A 20833-nucleotide genomic window follows, 5' to 3' on the forward strand; every position below is an offset into this window, starting at 1 on the left:
CCGGCCACATTGTGCACCCCGTTGCAACAAGCCTCTTCGGGAATGGACGATTCATCCCTTATGAAATCTGCGCAGGGTGACAGTTCTGTTATTATGGTTCTGCATTTGGTTGACAGTCTTTGAAAGAATTCAGGATTTGTAGAGTTGTATTGTGGCAGATGTTGCAGGGACAAAATGGTAATAATAACAAGACTAAGACAGCAAGTTCTTAACTTTGGTGTTGTCATTGTAACAAAATGATGTTAGTCCAACTTACAAAGTGCAATTTTTCATGAAACTAACGTTAAGTATATATAACCGTGAGACAAGAGGTTTTCGATGCGTGTTGATAAATGATTTGTGTCATGCATTTGGCAATTGGTTAGAGCTAATAAGAAAAAATTGGTGTTGCCATCATGCCATGTACATTCTGAATGATCAAGTCAAGCCTTATTGTGGTTTTAGTATGTGGCTTAGGGCGTGTCACTCTTGGGGGTCGTTGGGGCTTGGGGAGTTGTGACATACGAAGTATGTAAAAAGCATATCTAATATCCTAGTACCAATAATTAATAAGATGGGGTGACCCACCAAATTTATTTAGTCATTTTTTTTTTCTTTATTTCTTTAATGTGGGACAACTAGTCCCAACTCACATGTGAGTTATTTTCCTAACAATAACACGTTTTTTTTTTTCATGCTTCACATCTATAGCATCATAAATTAGCTACTAGAGAATGTATCATAAGAGTTCAGAAATTTATATTTTGATTATCATGGCTAAAATAGTCTCCTACTCTCCTAAACTTTTTTATTTAATTTCTGAATAAATTATGAAGCTACTTATAACTGAATGGATTATTTTTGTTGTATTGTGATAGCTGATTACTTAGGAGCTACCCAATCTGTTTACTTTAATCTGGTATTCTATAGCATGTTTATTGATATCAAATACATGTTCTCATACACAACCTTGCAGTAAAAAATCGTTCTTCAGAATGAAAGTTCTGAAATGAACAGGTTTAGTTGTTTGGGCTCTGCCACTCTGGTCGCGCCCATGTTTTAGCTCACTGCCTTCTACGAGAGATGAGTATTATAGTTTGATTTAAGAATTATCTGTCTTAGTTTGTTGCAATGTTAACGGATGATTTGATTAATGTATTTATTCGATCACTCAGTTGGGGTTTGATCTCACAAAAAGATCATGACATGGCTTAAACAAGCAAAATATGCCAACTTTCTAGCTTGGTTAAACACATCTGTCTCTTTAGTCCTTTCCTTTTTTGTATTAACTAATGTAGGCAAGTATGAGCCCGGAAAGACAGGTAAGGTTGACAGTGTTCAACTGCTTGCGATTCTGCAAGGCCAAGAGTAAATTTGCCCCGAATTCTCTCTTTTAATTGATCAATCAAATGCAGAAGAGCATTGTCTTGGATGATTCATTAGTCTTTGTTTCAATGTTATGCTGGCCTTTTACAAGTAAACTCTTTTTTTTTTTTTTTTTTTTTAATTACATCATATTATCATTCAAATTCACTGGTATTATTCCCGTTTCATCTTTCACTAACTGTCTCGGGCAGATGATAATCAGCATAAAAGTTGTTCGAGTAATGAATTGCAAGCAAAGATCATAAGAACACACAAATTAATATATAAGTAAGACAACATATCATTTGTTTCCTGTAATACAGAAACTACTAAACAGATAATAATTTGGACACAAATCCATTATTTGATCGATGTAGCATAATGATGCTTTATTTCTTCTCATATATTTTCACACTAACATTATTGATGATCTCTCCTAAAAGACCGAGCACTTATTTTTAGCAACACTTGCAAATCCTGCATAAAAAATCAGTAAATTTGAAACCTACTCAAAACAAACTGTGTTCAATATAGTAAATTTATACCAAACTAAAATCCTGCATAAACTGTATACTCGGAACAAACTTAAGAACAAGTTCTAGCTGACTTACTGCAGTGTGTTAATTCTGTAGCTTAATTCTTCATTCCAGGACCAAAACTAACCCTGCAGAGATAGATACAGTAAGAAACTTCTGACAAATGCAAGAATCCATATAAATAATGCAAAGTTTTTTTTTTTTTTTTTTTTTTGATAGGTATGAATATAAGATAGAGGACCCCGTTGGACTAAACGATCAGACCCCTTACAGAGTCATGGATCAACTCCAACCACGTAAGCAGGTTGGCATCGGAAGGGAGGGGGGGGGGGGGTGGCAAGTATATACTATTTGTGTTTTAGTAGGAAAGAAGATAAAGAATCATTACCTGGAGCAGTCAGTGGTATTGTTGATTGGAGGGAGAGTGATGTTGACCAAACATAGCTTAGGTAGAGCAGCAACAAGTTTAGGATCATAATCAAATTCACCCATATTCGCCTTCAAGCAGTCGCAAATTTGAACTTCGTCGGACTGGCTCTTGGCCATGCCTGCCACATTCCTAATCCCAGCACAACAAAAATCTGAAGGCGAATCAGTGGTTTTTGAAATAAAAGGTAAGCAAGGGGCAGAATCTGACACAACATCCACGCATGAAGGAACACAAAGAGTCGGTCTTGCTAATAGCAAGCTGAGTAGAGTAATGTAACCAAGAAAACATGTAATTTTGTTTGCCATCTCTGAATGTATGTAATGTAGCTAGAAGAAAATAATGTATTGTGCTACTGCAGGAAAGTTGTGTGTCTGCTTGTGAAGGTTACCGGACTGTGCTATAAATATACGTGCCTGAAGCTTAGAAAATTAAATTTCTGCACAGAAACTTATCACTGATAAGAGCTTCTTTATGCTGCTTTGATAATGGCAGAAATTATGGTCATGCATTTGCTCACAATCTTGTTTTTCCAGCAGAAAAATGCAGCATTCAATATTTTGTGACTATACTATCAAGCCGCAGCTTCTTTTCCATCATATTTTAACCATTAAACTAGCAGCAAGCTCAAGGAAACTTGAATGCCAACCCACAAATTAGCAAATAACTGAAATCATTTTTAGATGTAACAGATAGAACAGCTAGGAGTTAGTCAATAGAGTAGCACTAAGACAAATAGAACTCTCTACACAGTCCTTATATGATCCCAGAGTTAAAAACAGAACTTGAGGATGCCAATTTGCCAAATACTTTTAACATTTCTCATATAATCAAATATAAATATTCACAAAGCGAGTTACAGAAAAGATGATCAAACCTCGTCCCCCCACCCCCCACAAAAAAAAAAAAAAAAAAAAAAAAAAAAAAAAAAAAGATTTAATACATCGTGAGATTATAAAAGCTGTACAAAATTACAAAGGAAGCTAATTAGTCGAAAGATTCAATTTAATATACACATGACTCAAGAATTCCTATTAAAAAAAAAAAAGAAAATCAGAAGTATATGCATCATTGCCCAGATGGGTTTCGAGAATCAGACTTGGAATTGTTACTGCGCTTTACATATGAAGTGCCTGCAGCTGGAACATCAGCTTGGGAGGAAGCAGAGAGAGGTTGAAAGCTAGTGTTCCCAACAAACCAGTAGAGTGCCCATTTCAAGTTGCAAAGAGTGTACTTGAGAGCTTTGGTCCAGTTCTCTGGCTTGTTAAAACTCTGTGTGATTGAGTAGGCTTCCACTTTGTCATTCTCAATTCTGTGAAGTTGACATAGAGGTTAAAAATCTAAATCGAAAAAAAAAAAAACTATTCCTCCACAGAATAGGGATATGTAAAAAGGGCCACATCAGAAGGTAAGCATTGGTTTATAGAAAAGCGCGCCCAGGCACTGCACGACCTGGACCATGCATCTTGGTCAAGTCGATACAATTTCAGTCTGGACTCTAAGGCAGGGAAATCCCTGTGACCTTGGTGCACCCTGAACCTTTTTATACATTGGTGAGCAATCACAGATTAAATCCCATTGTAACTAGAAATCATCCAAAGACTTAAAATAATTTACACACCATAATGTTCAATTACAGTGGATGTGATAGTTAGCATTTAAAGGTCAACTCAGTTAATGACCACAAGAATAAAAGTTACCCATCTATAAATTTTCCTGTTGTCACAATGACATCCAGGAGGAATCTAAATGTACACTATATAAACACTAACTCATGCCTCTTGTGAAACAAGCAACAAGCTACATTTATGGTCTGAATTTACAATTTCTCCTCTCGTTATTCTGGACTCCCGAGGTTATAAAATCAACCAACTCCACCCCTTATCCTACAAAGCTTAGATTCTTTTCACGTGAAAATTTTCCAGATTTTTACAAATCATATAGAATGATAGTATGTGACAAAAGAGGCATTGGATTTAGTCCATGGGCACTGATAAGTTAGCAGTTTAAGCACACGCGGCCAAAGCAATACATTACTAACTTTTTAATCTTTTGGTACAGGTCACTTTTTTTTTTTTTTTGAGAAGTGGTACAGGCCACTTGGCCATTATAATTCCAAGCATGTACAAAAGATATGAACAAAATATTTCAAGCAGAATTACCTATATGGGAGCTTGAAACACTTATCAGGAGGTATGTTATTCTCCAGATCCTTCATCCGTGCAAATTCTGAGAAGTCCCTCAAGCATGTTAAGAACAGTGTCATCGCTTTGTCATACCGAGTGCTCCAGAACAAGTTAACAGGACCAAACCTATTCAAGGAAAAAAGATTTCACTTTAACAAACTAAACATTAGAGTTGAAACTATGAGATCTATATATAAACTAAATCTCCTCCAAGCTTCTCCGGCCGCATACAGCTACAGAACAGCTGTTTAAGTGGCAGCATCTACCTAGTGCTTAGCATATGGTGAACAGGTTATTGCGTGTATCCCGCTAGCCCCCCACTCCAACTCTTTCATCTCTATCATTTCTTCAGCTAGAACTTTACTGAAAGTCTTTGGGAAACAACCTTTCTATCAATTAATCTCTTATGATTAGGACTGGACACATCCAGCACGGGAACCAATTAGAATTCCCTTACATTAATAAGGATAAATCCAAGAGAACACACTGCGTCATTATCACTTAATTTTGTTTATATACCAATTAATTTCAAAATTTGATTCTCATTTCATCTAAACATAAACAATGGAAGCTAGAAACAAGTACCGAAAAATGAATATACCAAGTAGTACTGAATCTCAAAGAAATAGTGTAGAGAGGTAGTTTGCTGCTTACAAGTCATAAGTGTTGTTGCTTGTATCCATAATCCGAGGATAACTTCCCATGGGAAGTATTTTAATTCTGTAACTGTAAATCACAAGGTTAAGAAACAACACTGCTATTATGCAAATTAAACAGAAACACTAACGAAAACAAATCCATATAAAGCAATTCATTAACAAGACAAGTGAAAATGAACATAAACTTTTTTTTTTCTTTATAAGTTGGTTTTTAGCAGATGCTTGTTACATCGTAAAACTTCATAATACCATATATATGGAAGTTATATCCCCATAATGCATTGTAAAACAAAGTGCCATACAAAGACAGCTATAAATTACAAGAGGGAGAACTACAATTTGTCTAGCACATACAGAACTTTTCATAAACAACCTCTACGTCACTACTATTCTCTCAATCTGACAATAATTGTCACATACATGATTTGCAGTCAAATACATTCACTTTATTAAAAGTTGTACTAGTTTATGATTGGGATTTTTGAAATACCCCTATTTATGATGAGTGCGGTGGGTGTGGGAATGCATCAATAAAGGGTCATTTAAGACATGTCGTATCCTGCAAAAGCCAAAGGGGGTTCACACTGAGAGTAGCTGGAACAAGCATCCTACAAAATTAGCCTAAAGAGGTGTAATGAAGAAAATCACAATGCAGATCACAGCTGGAATTTCCTAAAACGACAATCAAAATGCAAATCTGACAGCTATCATATCTTACCACTGACATTACCCACTTAGTTTCATCTTTACTGATCATCTCTTACCACTGAAATTACCCACTTAGCTTCATCTTTACTGATTATATTAAGCACAGATATCAAAATACATCAACCAAAGTTGCTAGCTAATACAATTAGTACCTAGAGAAGGACAAGCACTATTATAGCATACAATTCCAATGGCTAGGACACTTCTAGCATAAATCAACAAATTTCAGAATCTCCCCTTTTGAAGGAAACCATCCCTGGTTGCTGTCTCAAATTACATAAATATAACAACTGAAGGAAATATCATAGACAGCTAATGAAAAAACTAGTCATAAAGGATACTGGAATTTTGGAGTAAAATATTGACACATTGTGTGGAGAAGAAGACAAGCTTGGCCCCAAGCAGCATTTATCTCATCCCATTCAACCTACAAAAGAACAAAATAATGAGTGCAAACTTTTATTGTACGAATAATAAAGTTTACAGCATATATTTACATGATGAACCTGAAAGTTGCAAAATACTGGATCAAACCACCCTAATCTCTGCACTTGCCCATGTGCTTTACTTAGTCAATACTCATGCAGGTAAGCTAACTAATGTTAAGGATGAGTCTAGTATAGGCACAAATTATACTCATATCAAATATAAATAGAAGAAAATATTCATCACAAGCAAACGGCATCCCTAAACTGCAACAGGTATATATGTAAATATCTTTAACATACAAGCATTATTTATTTTCACACATACATGTAGACAAGATAAAATAATGACTAATTGACTATTGAGTACTTAAGACAGAAGTGTTATGCACACAAAAACAATAGGATGCACAAATCTGCAGTTCCACACAGCTGAGGCAACAAGACAACTAATCTAAAACTATAGATTTTCAATAGTGTATATCCAAAAATCACATTGAATTATAAAAGCAACTTTTAGCAGTGAGACCAGAATTGGATCTCAAGCAATGTCATAAAGTCTTCATATTTGGAACTTCATCTTCCAATAGTTGATGAAACCCACTACTTCCATGCTTCGAAATATTATAGTACTATGGAAAAATAAGAAGGAAAATATTACAAATTTATGTATAATGATACTACCTAAAAGAAAACAGTCACGTTGGTAATTTTGGAAAAGTTTGAGATGAAAGTAGCGAGGGGATCAAAGTAGACTCTTCAGACTAGTATTGGAGGTGGCCACTGGCAAGTACCTCTTAACTTGATCTGAATACAATCTTGGACACATTATTGGAAGTTTGGAACTGAAAAATCTTCCCCACCCCCTCCCACGAGAAAGGGGAAAAAAGGAAAAGGAAGGAAAGCAGGAAATGTTATCCAGCATCAATACTTAGCCCCAAAATTAATGCACTGGAACAACACATTCAGCAACAAAAGGAGCTCTAGATAGAAAGGTAGCTTCTAGCTGAAATTTCATACCGGAACTTTAGGGAGTCGTCCAAGTCGGAAGTTATTGATTGTCCCAAATTCTCCATCATGCCAGATAGGGAAAGCATCATTTAAGACATTGGTTTTCTTCAACAAATCCAGATGTGCTTGTGATACTTCAATCTTTGCCAATATAGCATCTCTTTCTTCCTATTTCCAACAAAATATTTAGTTAATAACTATGAAGCATAGGCTAAGAGCTGCATACTCTTAAATCAGTTAAAGGATGGAACAACAATTCTCAGGCACTCCTACAACGACGTCTGAATGCTGGTTAATCTAACAAATGGATTGCAAAGATATGATCAATATAGACAAGCCAGAAACAAATCATTCCAAATGAATGCTTTAAAGTTATGATAAAAAAAATATATATGGAACTTTTACCAACCAAAAAAAAAAAAAAGAAAAAAAAGAAAGCAGGCCAGATGCAGATGCAGCATACCTGATGTGAAATTAGTTGAAACTGGAAATTATTGAACTCATGCCAATACCTGTAACAAAAGTGTTCCGTGAAACATAACTAAAAGACAAATACACTCTTCATTGGAAATCAAAGATAAACATTAATTATATGGTGTCTTTCTAACTAAGATTAGGCTACCTCTCCTCCAACTCTTTAAAACGGCTAGATTTCATCTCCAATTCTTTCAGTTCAGCATTTACTTTGGAGCACTGCTTCTCTGTTTCTTCAATTGCAGCTTCAAGCTTCCTCTCTTCCTCCTCAACCTTGACCAGCATTGGGAAAATATTTAGTTGCAAAATCAACACTCAGAATTAAACAGTAAATTAAATTTGTGCCAGTTTGGTAGAAGCATTTCAAATCAACTATCAGCAACAAATCAAAAAGTTGTACCCTTAGGAATGAAAACAAATCTTCTAGAAAATTTGACACTATTATGATTAGCATCATATGTCAACTTTAACTTTAAATCATATCAAAGAAAGATATATCTAATGCGGGAAAGTATATTGCAGGGTAAGCCACCTTTAATTTTTCTTTGAGAAAGTCAGCCTCGCTAAGGACATCACGAGCTTCACCTTCCAAACGCTGAAGACATGCTTCATAAGCTTTTATATCACTGTTGACATCTTCAACCTCCTTATCAAGCTTATCTGACAACACCCTCATGCACTCCAAGCACAATGGTTGCTCCACCTGGGGGACAGCAAAGCAAGAATAATTTATAGACCACAAAAAAAGAATAACAGCCAATATTCATGCATAGGTAACATAGCAAGAAAATTGTTCTAATGACTGTTCAAAAGGCCAAAACCCACTTCTTCCAAATAGATAATTTCCCTACAAGCTTAAAAAACCACGCGATCAAGACGGAATCCTAAGATAAACCAGCCCCTGAACCAGCCCCACCCCATACATCCACATGATTGTGGAAGATGTTAAACACACCTGGGTCTGTGCAGTTGCAATTTCAAAAGCACGTTTGAGAACAGTTATAGTCGAGTGAAACCCAGAAGTCCCTGGGTTTAACTGGCCACTAATACTGCCTTCAGCAGATTGTGCATGTGTTCCACCACCATCTGCTTGGGATTCACTCCGATATACAGATGCAGGCGCTGGAGGCAAAACCACAAATGATTCTTCCATCATCTTTCCAGACGGAGATGTTTCAGGCTGGACCCCACCACCACGGGGACGAGGAGGGGCTCCCGGCGACTGATTCTTTTGCTTTGGCAATACAACAAATGAATGGTCCATTTGTGATGAACCCATTACACTGCTTGCCCCCTGAATTGATGACCCCTGTAACCCTGCAAGTTGTCTTAAACATCACATACCGCCACGATAAACGAATTACACCCTACTGAACTAAACCCCAGATTGAAAGTCCAATCCAATCCCATCCCATGCTCCCCTTCCAAAATTGTTCAGATTAATCCTATATTTAAAAAGGGGCAAAACCCTTAAAATCTAACAATTTCCCACATAATTCCTAAGGTAACAATTCGAATTATATCACAAATCACGAACCTTGTTCACTACAACAACTAATTAAGCCAATTGCGTAAACAAACAGTTAGAAATAGCAAAAATTGAGAACAATTTCATAATTCCGCAATCACAGACATAAATTAAATCAACAAAAACCCATAAAGGAAAGAAACCCTAACCGAAAGAATCGACGACGCCGACGATGGAGAGAGAATGATGACAATTCTGGCAAACCCATTTAGGAAGATTGGGGTCAGCCTCAAAGTTCCTCCCTTTATTATTGTTACCTTGTTCCTTCTCCTTCATCTGATCAAAATTGAGAGAATTCAGGGTTGAACTGCTTGAGTTGTGTCAGAGAACAAAGAATTGGGGAAGAATCACTGATTTCTGAACTCTACGCAATCAGATTGAAAGAGGAGTTTATACTTCCATTTTTTGCGGAGAAAATTTTGTACTCAGATTTTAAAACTCTACTTATATTCAGATGGTCAGATTGTTTGATGCGTGAGAGGTGAGGAAGTGTTGCAATTACTCCTAATTACAATTAGAGTGCTAATCGGACGAGCCGAGCCCAAACTTTGGTCAGCTCGACTCGTGATCGTTTAAATTTGTTCGAACTCGAACCGAGTTCAAATCTATGTGAGGTGAGCTTTTATCGAGCCGAGCTTTGATTAAGCGTTGACCAAGCCGAATTCGAACTGTTCACGAACAACCTTGTCCTTATCCCTAGTTTATTTGTCTTCTTTATTGTTCATTATTAATTTTTTTTTATTTTACAACGAGTTTATTTTTGTAATAATGAAAATATTAACTTGTTATTGTGTAATATCTATTGATAATATATTTATATTTATATACATGATTTTTTTTTATATGGAAAAATAATCGAGCTTGTTCACGAACTTTTCGAGCCGAGATTTGCATAACTCAGCTTGGCTCATTAAGATCTCAAGCCGAGCTAAGCCACCACGAATCGAACTTTGACCGAATCGAGCTCAAATAGTTCACGAATAGCCCAGTCTCATTATCACCCCTATTTACAACTACGGGTATAGTTGTAATTTTAGGAGTACCTTTTTTTTATGACTTACGAAAAATAGAGTGAAATTAGAAAAAGGGGGTGGAATTAGAAAAATAGGAGGATTGTGACATGCACATTGAGAAAACGGTGAAATATGAAGCACGTGACACGCACATGTGGGAAAACGGCAAATCAATGTCGGAAAGTGTCACTTGGTCGTCATCAATAAAAAGATTTATAAACAGGGTTTCCCTAACGAAAATTTTAAAAGATTTTTCTAAACCAAAAATTCTTTTTAAAAGGTTTTCGCCGAAAAAAATTTCCTTTTTTTTTTTTTTTGGGTTTTTCTACATTATAACCCTCTAATTTTCCGTTTTCTACGTTGTGCCCCCTCTTTTTGAGAAATCTACACTGTAACCTTAAAATACATTTAGCTTCTATACGGTAACCTTGCCGTTAACAAATTCCGTTAGTTATATTTTTTTATCGATTTGCGTGTTAGAAATGGTTCCGTTAAAGGTTTTGGGGGCATTTTGGTCCTAAAGTGTCCAAATTGAGCTCAGATTTCACAAAAAAATGACACAAATGTTTTATTTTGCATATTAAATACGTAAACGCGCAAATCGAGACATTTTTTAATATGCAAAACGAGGCATTTGTGTTATTATTTTGCTAAATCTGAGCTCAATTTGGACCTTTAAGGCCAAAATACCCCCAAAACCTTTAACAGAACCATTTTCAACACGCAAATTGATAAAAAAAATTATAAAATGGTGAGTAGGTCCCACTAACGAAATTTGTTAACGGCAAGGTTACCGTATAGAAACTAAATGTATTTTAAGGTTACAGTGTAATTTTCTCAAAAAGGGAGGACACATCGTAGAAAACGGAAAATTAGAGGATTATAATGTAGAAAAAACCTTTTTTTTTTTTTTACGGAAATTGTACTTGTAAACTTCGTCGTTAATCCGAGGGATACATAATACGAGTAATACGAATACAAAGTGCTTCAATCCCTTTTTAGTATCTACTCTCTATCTTGTTCTCCGTACACTTAATTGCTAACGCGGTTGGGCGATCAGAAGCGAGATAGAGAAACCACAACAATCATAATCATGGCGGAACCCAATTTCATCCAATTTTTTGTCAAACTTTTCGACAACAAAACCCTAACTCTTCAATTCCCAATTCATCAAACCCTAACACCTCAATCAATCAAGCATCAGATCCAATCCCTAACTAAAATCCCCACCGATTCCCAAAACCTAACCCTAAATGGAAGATTCCTTTCAAATTCAACTCCAATTTCCCCCAAATCCCTTTCTCTCTCTACAATCTACCTCAATCTCTCTCTCCTCGGTGGGAAAGGGGGTTTCGGGTCCCTTCTTCGAGGGGCGGCGACGAAGGCGGGGCAGAAGAAGACGAACAACTTCGACGCGTGTCGAGATATGAGTGGACGGAGGTTGAGGCATGTGAATGCGGAGAAGAGGTTGGAGGAGTGGAAAGCAGAGGAAGAGGAGAGGAAGTTGGAGAAAATGGCGGATGATTATTTGAAGAAGATGGTGAAGAAAGGGAAAGGAGGGAAGAAAGAACAAGGAGCTGAGAAGTATGTGGAGAAGTATCGGGAAGATTCTAAAAGGTGTGTTGAAGAGGTTGAGAGGTCTGTTAGAGAATCTATGGGAGAATTGATGAGTTCTGGGAATAAGAAAAGGAAATTGCTTCAGAAGTTGAAAGATGCTGATGCTAAAAGAGCTAAGATTTGGTCAGTGTTCTTGAATTATATATCTTTAAATTTGTTTTAATTGGTGTGATTGATTTGATAAACTTGTTATTTCAGGTTGATTGATTAATTGATTGATTTTTAATGTATATTGTATGTCTTGCTGATTATATTGTTGGGTTTTGATTGGTTATAGTTAATTCTTGATAGTTTTTCTGCTAGTTTGCTGTAATTGGAGTTGATGTTATTATAAGCGATTTGGTGGGTGAATGAATGATCAAATGTTTATTTATCTGTGTATAATTGCGCTTGTTTAGTGAAACTTATGATAAATTCCAATTAGAAATGTTTGTTATGTTTGTGACTGTATTAGTGAATTTCATATGTGACTTCTTTGGATCACTTTAGATGGATGGGTTTGTTTAGTATGGAGTATAGAGAAACTAGTACTTCGTTGTTGTCGGTTGAATACCTTGAGTTTTCTATATAGGTTAGCTTGGGTCTGCAGTATTTTAATGTGGCTTTGAGTGCAGTTTTCACTGTTGTTGAGATAAGGAAAAATGAAGTTTGTCGATTCATTGACAAAAAGACTTTGGTGCTCTTTGTCTCAAATTGATGTCTTGGATGTGAATTGTTTGCCTTATTTCCTCTTTTCCTTTGCTTGATATGTTATTGTGAAATTTAGAATCCGGCTGAGTTAAACTCATCGTTATTTTTACCTCTTCAGGATGGGGAAGAGAAAAGTGGGGGAAAGTGATAGTGATGACTCGGATGATGATGCAAAAAGTGATGATAGTGATGCAGGAAATGAGAAATCAGTTGTCACTGAAAACGGAAACCAGTCTGATTCAAGCAAGGATGCTAGCTCTGCTTCCGTTTCAGCTCTTCCATCAGATGGGGATAATCACAGTGGAGGCTCTTCTGAAAGTGGATCTGAAGAAGAGAAGGATATGATTGCTGAAGGTACTACCGAATTTGCTGCTAAACCAAGTGGATGCAATGAGCAGGTGAATGATGGTGGTACGGAGGAATCATTGTCTGGAGAAATGATGTCTGCTTCAGAAGAAGTGGTTTCTACATCTGCTAAGACTGTGATTGTACAAGATCCTGTTGAACCTCAATTGGGATCCACAACTGTTACTGACCAGCTGCCTGGTAATAGCACTTTGGTAGAGCCAGATGGTGTTGAACTTAATGTTGCATCTGAGTGCAAAGGAGTTTCTCCTGACGAGGGAAATAGTGGGGGCTTAAATGCAGTAGAGGCGCCTCTGAACTTTGAAAATTATAACTCAGCTGCCGAAATGGAGGTTAGTTTTCGTTTCATTGTGTCTCAGGTTATTTCTACTTCTAATCGCTTTTTCTTTCATTTTTTTGATTTGTTAGTAGATCTCATGATAGCCTGGCTCTATTTTCACAAAAATATTAGATGCTTTACACTACTTGTCACTACTCACTACTCTAGTCATTAAATTTCTGTGATTTTTTAAGATATTTGTTAACTCCTTTTTTATGAAAATCTATCCATCAAGGTTATCACTGCTAACACCCATTTATTATACGTGCATCCTACATTGATGTCTAGAATTGTTAGTTATAGGCTTATAGTTGGTGATTTTGAATCTCCGTATTGAAAGAAGGTGGCAGCTGATTTTGAACTAATATTTGTTTAATTTACATTGCAGGTTCTTGGATTGGAAAGGTTGAAATCTGAGCTACAGACACGGGGATTGAAATGTGGAGGCACTCTGCAAGAGCGTGCTGCTAGGCTCTTTCTGCTGAAAACCATTCCTCTGGAGAAGATTCCTAAGAAACTGCTGGCTAAGAAATGAGATTAGGCTGTTTCTAGCGAATAGAGCTCTGACTGCCTTCTTTGTTCTCCAAGTCCACTACTTCTGTAATATAATTAGTTTGTGTTTACAATTTTTGATATCATATACTCCGTATTAAGCATCTGTAGGCTCTACTTGCATTGAGAATCTCACTGTAATTTTATCTTGATGTACTAACTGTATACGATGATCACCCTTGGTAAATCAAGGTGCTGATGTTTAAGCTTCATTATATAAATCATTTCAGACTTCCATCTGTTACATTGCTTGTATAATCCAGTTTGCAGTATGAATTATGACTTTTTAACTTTCTATTAAGCATTCAACGGAATGTCATATGCTCACATCTTGCCGTTTTGACATTGTATCTGAAGTTTGATCATTCACTGTTCTTTAAATTCTGTGATTTTTTGATAATGAACTGGTGAAACAAGGTCATTAAATGTATTCAATACTCAATTATACTGTACATGTCTGTAAGTTGCTACTTTCACGCTTTTTGTACATCATATGCTCAGTGCTCCAAATATGGGGGGTGGGGGGAGGAATTGCAATCATCTGAAGTATCTCAGTTAAGTAAAATATAATAAAAGAAATATAAATCTAATCTATATATCTATGTTGGTTGATCTCTTTTCCGGCGAAGTGCGGCAAAGAGGGCAAGTACCATTCATCTTCAACCACTCATCAATGCAATCAGCATGGAAGCAATGCTGGCAATCAGGTATGCATCTCAGTGTATCCTTAACGCTAAAATCTGACAAGCATATAGGGCACGACCCATCACTGACGCCTGGAACTCGCCGGCTTTCTCCAAGTACCACCTTGGCATATGATTCAATTGTAGCTTGATCGAGCCCCATTGTGGTATCTAAAGGCTGTTCTGTCACTCCTCTGTTTTCTCCTGTGCCTATCCTTCTATCACGCCGATCCATCATGCATAAGAATAGTCCTACTGCAGCTGCACAAGCGATGGCTGGGAATGCGATTGAAAAGGCAATTATTCTGAAAATTTTGAGGCCTTTACTGTTGTGTGTTTGCTCAGGATCACCTGAAATCAGAGGTTGTTAGTTGACTAATTATCAACTTGAAAATGTTTAAGGTTTCTTTTCCTTTCAAGTCAAGTATCCATCCAAATGGAACACTATAATGCATCCACCAACCATTAATAATTATTAATTTTAACCACTTCTTCCCTTCTTTAACTAATCATCCAATTTAGTCAACTTCTGTTATTTGCCTTTTGTAAAAGTAAGAAACTTAGATCTTAGCTTGTACCATTTTTTCCAGGCATTATGAATTTTTGCCTAAGCAACCAATTACATTCCTCCCCTAAGTTAACCGTAACACGGAAGCTAACTAAAACATTACGACTTGTTCGTATGGTGGCTGTCCTGTTATCTGCAGCTTTTTTCTTATATGGAAGTGCATAAATGAAGAAAAGTGAAATGATTTCGATTTAAGTAAAAGGATGATCAGTGGAAGAGTGGTCTTTACCTGAGTTGTTGAGACTTTTGAAGCAACCGATTTGCTGGTTGCCATTGCTCTGATACCCACAAACATCTCCGCGTTCCTCACAAGCTAGGCAGTCAGGTACATGCCAGGAAATCCAGACATCTTCTCTAAGATTAGAAGTGAATCCACCTTTTGCAGATATTGAAGCAGGAACTGGCAAAGTCTTAATTACCTTACAAGACCTAGACACATCATCTGTAAGATCATTCAGAGAAATCGCGATGGTTGATTTTGTTGAATTGCTGAGACAGTCAATTACAGCAAAATGAGCATTTGTGAAGTTTATTGGGCAGCTAAGGAATGTATAGTCGACATAAAAATCAGCTTGGAAAGGTGTTCCAGAGGGGTCGAAACCTTGTAAAAGTCTCCGTGGGAGACAGCTATCTGGATCGTCTATCAGCATGGTCTGTGCATCATATCTTATATTACGGACTAAAAACTCTCCTGAATGAGGTAGAGTTATAGCAGGGTGACCACGGTCTGTGCAGTGAAGGTTAAAGCCGGGATAGCTGCAGTTTTCGTTCTTCTGTTCATCGAGGTGGAATGGGAACCGGATTGGGGTAAGGGTATTGTTAGTGCAGGTAGTTATGGGGCAATAAGAATAGGCCGATGGTGCCAAAATGAAAGGGAGGAGGAAGACGAGCAAAGGAAAGAACTGCACGAAACCCATCAGTTGAATGTTGAGAGGTTTTTTAAAAGTATTCTAGGATTTTGAGGGTCATATTGATTGAAGTACAATTAGCTGAGGACAAAGTATTTAACTAATCATTATTAATTAATTTATATAATTTTTTTGGTAAAAGTCAATAATAGTGATGGCGTAATGGATATATAGATGGCGGTGATGTGCAAGCTTGTATGTCTTAGCTCCTTTTAAATACTTGTACATGAGTAATCTATATTCTGATCCTTCTATATTTTAAGATCTTCAATATTAGAAAACATGTTGACCATGTATTTATATCACTATAACAAGCTTTTAAGACTATTCGTATGAAAGGACATCGAAAAAATAGAAAGCGATACAATTAGAAGGCAGCTTATAAACAAATATAAGGTCAGACTTTCTTAAATAATTCAGTAGCTAATAACTGTAGAATATTGACAAAAATGTTCCTGGTCTATGCACTTTGAATTCTCAAAACAGATTGCAAATACTCTGATGCCAAAAGCTATAATCTCTAGGAGACGTATCTAACTTTGATTAAATTCAAGGAAGAACTAAACTATATAATGTAACTAATATGGTAGTATTATGCAGCAAGCAAGTGAAAGGAGAGCAATTGCTCGGCCACTTCATCTTAGAAGCGAGCATTCATAAAAAAATTCTAGTGATCTCGAGTTTTAAAGCACATCAGTTTTTCCTGCCTTGCCTTACCGGCTTGGCCCAACTCAATTGCTATCCAAAATTTTCTGCACTACAGTATGACTATAATGAGTATAATTTTCATTGTTTAGTTTACTAATTATATAACCTGGTGCCCAGCTACTTAATGGAAGCTGATAAATTGACTACGATCTTTCAAACCACCACTAATGAGTGGTGAGTAAAGCTGGTGATGATTAGCCTCAAAACTGCAAGTAGAAATTGATCAGCAGCATTAAAAAGAATTGTACATGGTACTCCAGTCGTGGCCAAGCGGGAGTTTACAGAAGCTGCTGAGAGACTCTTATCGCCATGATTTGGCCATCAGTTCCAGCTCTCATGACATGGAACTTGACATTAATTCCTGCAGAACAGAAAAGGAAGCAGTTGTAGTTTCAGTTATTCAAGCTTAGGAAGTCAAGACATTTAAGGGAATCACAGGAACAAAGGAAACAATGAACTGATCTAATGAGCATGCAGGGTAAAGACTTAATACCATCATTTTGTTGCAGATTTGTATTGACTGCAACAGCATGAAGAGTGAGCTTAGCCTTTGGCTGCCAGTCATTCTGCTTTCCGATCCATGACTTTGCGTTGAAAATCTCTGCAAGATGCCAAGCTTCAATTCATTATTAACAATTCCAAATGCTGATTGAAGAAATACTGTATGCTGCAGTGCTTTATTGTCTTTTGCTTAATCTTTGAAGAATGCCTCAATATAAGTATAATAATGCAGGACAACAAAAGTTGTCTGAAACATGTTATATATCCATGTTCTCACCAGCACTGGAAGCATCTTTGAGGTGTTTCATGTCTAATATGGCACCAGAAGCTCCATCTACATGTTTTTTGGTTTCATGTGTGCCGATTTGTGTGTAATCCCAGCTTCCATCGTGGTAACTCTCATTCATGAAAAGCTCAAAATGCCTTGCATCTAGCGTCTGCATTGTCCCTGAAAATTGCCAAATTTTAATCCAGTTACAAACCATAATATCTTCTCTAGAAGCTTTTTTTTATAGTTTTGGTTCAATGGGAGCATTTTTGGGTTGCTCACCATCACATGTATTAAGGTCACAGACTGGGCAACATACGAGCTGCAGATCTGGGACATTGGTAAGGCCAAGGATTAGCACATTTGGAAAAATTAATTTAGGAAGCTATATACTTGACATGAAAAGATTTTGATGTACCAGCAATCCAGATTCCAGTTTTGATATTGGTGAGCACACATAAGCCACGAGATTGCAGCATCTGTTCAAGAGTCTCCTTCTGAGGGATCTTCCGAGGAGGACTAGTCAGCTTCTCTGTCAGAATTGCTGCTGATGATTCGAGGAAAAATGCACCAATCCGAATCCAATCTATATTTTCCAATAACATGAGACATTATAAGCAGCAGTCGAACTTTCAATCAATCTAAAAGGATATTAACAACTCTGTATGGACTATAACCAAATCAATGAAAGAAACATTGTTCAATGATCCAGATATCTACCTAATAGATTTACAACATGCAATGTTTAGTACTTGAGCCATACTAATGGGAATTTAGAGGAATACCTATGTGTTTCTCCTGCTGGCGAAACAAGTAAGAGTGACTCCCATCTGCAAGAAAATTGCAAGGTGAGAAGAGGCTTTCAACACCACACACAGTTGTAATGCTACATTGTACTGTAAGACAAACAGATGTTCAAGAAATTTGTTGCTCACCAAAAGCAGATGCATAGAGTTTCTTCCACTTAAAAGACACGTCTCCTGGATCAGGAACTGCTAGATCGCGTAAGCAGGCAAATTTCCACACACATTCTTCTGATAGAGTCTTGTAGAACCATTTGCAGGTAGTGGCAAGCATCACCAGAGACCTTCCATCTAAGTACTTTGCTATCTCAATCCATACATCATCCTCAAACCTTGAAGCACAAAATATAAATTCTATTAGAAATTTCAACTTCTTTTGTACTTGTAATAATGGTCCAATATTACAGAAACTTCAAACAAAATAGTCCTCGTTTATTAACACAAAATCATGCTAATAAAATGTTATAAATCAATTGTTGAACCGTTCAATTCCACAAACATAATCAAGATTTAAGAGAAGATCATTACAGAAAATGATTCCAACTACTGCATTTTCTTTGTGAGAGCTAAATCATGACGAAAATTAAAATGTTCATGACTTATCGCTATAACATCACTCAAACTAAACTTATGTACACTGTAAAATCAAGCTTAGTTCTAAGCCTAACTAAACATTACATAGCTCAACATATGATTATGATCTCCAAAATTGTACTGGAATTTATAATTTGACTCAATCAATTTTAACATATTCACATACAGAAGCTTCTGAAGCAGAATGCCAGCATCCATACTAGCTTAACAGATATATGAATAAACTTAAAATGAATCTCTGTAGATATACTACGAAATTCAAAATCTCAAATACAATTAAGTATTATCAATTCACTAAAATCTGGAACAAAACTTGAAGTAAATGATAGCGATTTCAAATTTTTCTCAATTAGAACAGAGTACGATTCTTACGAATTGAACTACATTATTTTGTAGATCGATATTATCGATTGAAATTTTGAAAAAACAATTTAAATTGTAAAAATCATGACATTGACAATTGATTCGATGAAAAATCGCTCGTTAATTTAGCTTGCTATTTTTCAAATTTCATCGCTAAACTCAACTGAATTTTGCTAATTTCAGCTCAAACTTCAAATCATCAAATTCAAATTAGAGGTTTCATTTGCAGATTTAGAAGCTCAAAATTACGAGTAAATTATACAGAAAAACGCAACAATAATCCGATTGTCTAAAATAACAATTTCATGGTAAATCGAGCTCACTGATTTTCAAATTTAACGTAAACTTCTCCGATTTTAGCAGATTTGAGCTTGTTCTTCAAATTATCAAAATCTGAACAATCATCGACAATAACAAGCTCAGACTCACCAAAAATCATACAAGTAAACGCAATTATAAGAGTTCTACTCATTTTTCCCTCGCAAAATCCAGCTCGTTGTTATTCAAATTCAACGCAAAAACTAAACAGTTTTTCCTAAATCTGAGCTCAATCTTCAAATTATGAAAATCAGAACAATTTTTACAAATTAGAAGCTCAAAATTTACAGAAATTATTACAGAGAAATGCAATTGTGAAGAGAGATACCAGGCGAAGGAAGCGCGAAGAGAGAAAAAGGAAGAGAGACGAGGAGAGCTGCAGGAGCAGAAAGGCAGAGTTCTCTTCAATCGTTTCCCCATTTTTTTCAGAATTGCAGAGTGATTTGCAGTATTTGATGAGAGAGAAAAATTTGAAATGAAATGAGTGTGATTGAATTGTGAAAAGTTTGAGAAGGAACTATGTATTTATACAGAAAGACGCGGGAGTGAGAGAAGTCTCGTATTTTTTGAATTTGTTTTAACGGAAGTGGGACCCTTAGCTCATTGCCAATTTGCCATTGCTGTCATATCGAAACGACAGCGTTTCAGCTATCTGTTTTCTTTTTTTTTTTTTTTTGGTAGTTATTTATTTGTCCTTTGTTTTGCTCAATTTTGATGGCATATTTTGATATTAGGATATGATCCATGTTTTACCATAAATAAAAACTCTCAAAATTGGGTTTCAAAGAAAAAAAAATAGATAAATAAACACTTGAAATTGCGTAATTTGTATAGTTTTTAAGAGTGGAAAAAGTTTTTAATTTCACCTCTACGTTGTCGATGAAAAAAATATTGGATCCTCATGCCTAAGATGGACTTTGACTCGACCATTACGCACAAGTCGTGCCATTGTGACTACTAGTCCTTGTACCTATAGCATTCGATCGTGACATACAGTCCCTATGCCAACATTTGAAATATGCCTCCTTAAGGCTTGAGCACAATGCAGTCAATGTTTGGCTTATCAGTACACGAGAGAATATTTGATTTGATTGTTACAGAATGACATACTAAGTGGATGTTTGCTTTGTAATATTGTAATTTTTTTAATTTTTTTTTTGGTGGTGCAAACCATTTATCCTTGTACAACTGCAATCTATCCTTGCACATTTCACACTTCATCAATTCATTGATGTTAAGATCAAATGGTTTTGGACTACCAAAA

At 36.2% G+C, this 20833-nt stretch overlaps 3 protein-coding genes and 2 pseudogenes across 3 annotated transcripts; 1 reads left to right on the plus strand and 4 right to left on the minus strand.

Annotated features, from left to right (window-relative positions):
- Positions 1–1977: 1977 nt before the first annotated feature.
- LOC145613014 (non-specific lipid-transfer protein A pseudogene) lies at positions 1978–2615 on the minus strand (annotated as a pseudogene).
- Positions 2616–3045: 430 nt separating this feature from the next.
- LOC145614121 (beclin-1-like protein) lies at positions 3046–9721 on the minus strand. Its single transcript, XM_081669121.1, has 10 exons — positions 9448–9721; positions 8726–9087; positions 8303–8473; positions 7919–8043; positions 7760–7808; positions 7306–7464; positions 6202–6287; positions 5148–5219; positions 4470–4619; positions 3046–3619 (listed from the first exon to the last, which is right to left on the minus strand). Exons 1-10 carry the CDS (start codon positions 9572–9574, stop codon positions 3376–3378), a joined length of 1545 nt encoding a protein of 514 aa, XP_081525247.1. The 5' UTR covers positions 9575–9721; the 3' UTR covers positions 3046–3375.
- Positions 9722–11301: 1580 nt separating this feature from the next.
- On the plus strand, positions 11302–14099 carry LOC145614796 (uncharacterized). The gene is made up of 3 exons (XM_081669862.1): positions 11302–12051; positions 12737–13316; positions 13692–14099. The coding sequence occupies exons 1-3, from the start codon at positions 11405–11407 to the stop codon at positions 13836–13838; spliced, it is 1374 nt and encodes a 457-aa protein (XP_081525988.1). The 5' UTR covers positions 11302–11404; the 3' UTR covers positions 13839–14099.
- A 347-nt stretch (positions 14100–14446) lies between these two features.
- On the minus strand, positions 14447–16023 carry LOC145613015 (putative RING-H2 finger protein ATL21A pseudogene; annotated as a pseudogene).
- A 977-nt stretch (positions 16024–17000) lies between these two features.
- LOC145615592 (putative F-box protein At3g61730) lies at positions 17001–19989 on the minus strand. Its single transcript, XM_081670665.1, has 8 exons — positions 19898–19989; positions 18427–18626; positions 18277–18321; positions 17910–18077; positions 17774–17821; positions 17501–17671; positions 17216–17323; positions 17001–17083 (listed from the first exon to the last, which is right to left on the minus strand). The coding sequence occupies exons 1-8, from the start codon at positions 19987–19989 to the stop codon at positions 17001–17003; spliced, it is 915 nt and encodes a 304-aa protein (XP_081526791.1).
- Between the last annotated feature and the right edge of the window lie 844 nt (positions 19990–20833).

This window comes from Chenopodium album, chromosome 25 (genome assembly GCF_948465745.1).
Source record: "Chenopodium album chromosome 25, dcCheAlbu1.1, whole genome shotgun sequence".
In the NCBI taxonomy this organism is placed as follows: domain Eukaryota; kingdom Viridiplantae; phylum Streptophyta; class Magnoliopsida; order Caryophyllales; family Amaranthaceae; genus Chenopodium; species Chenopodium album.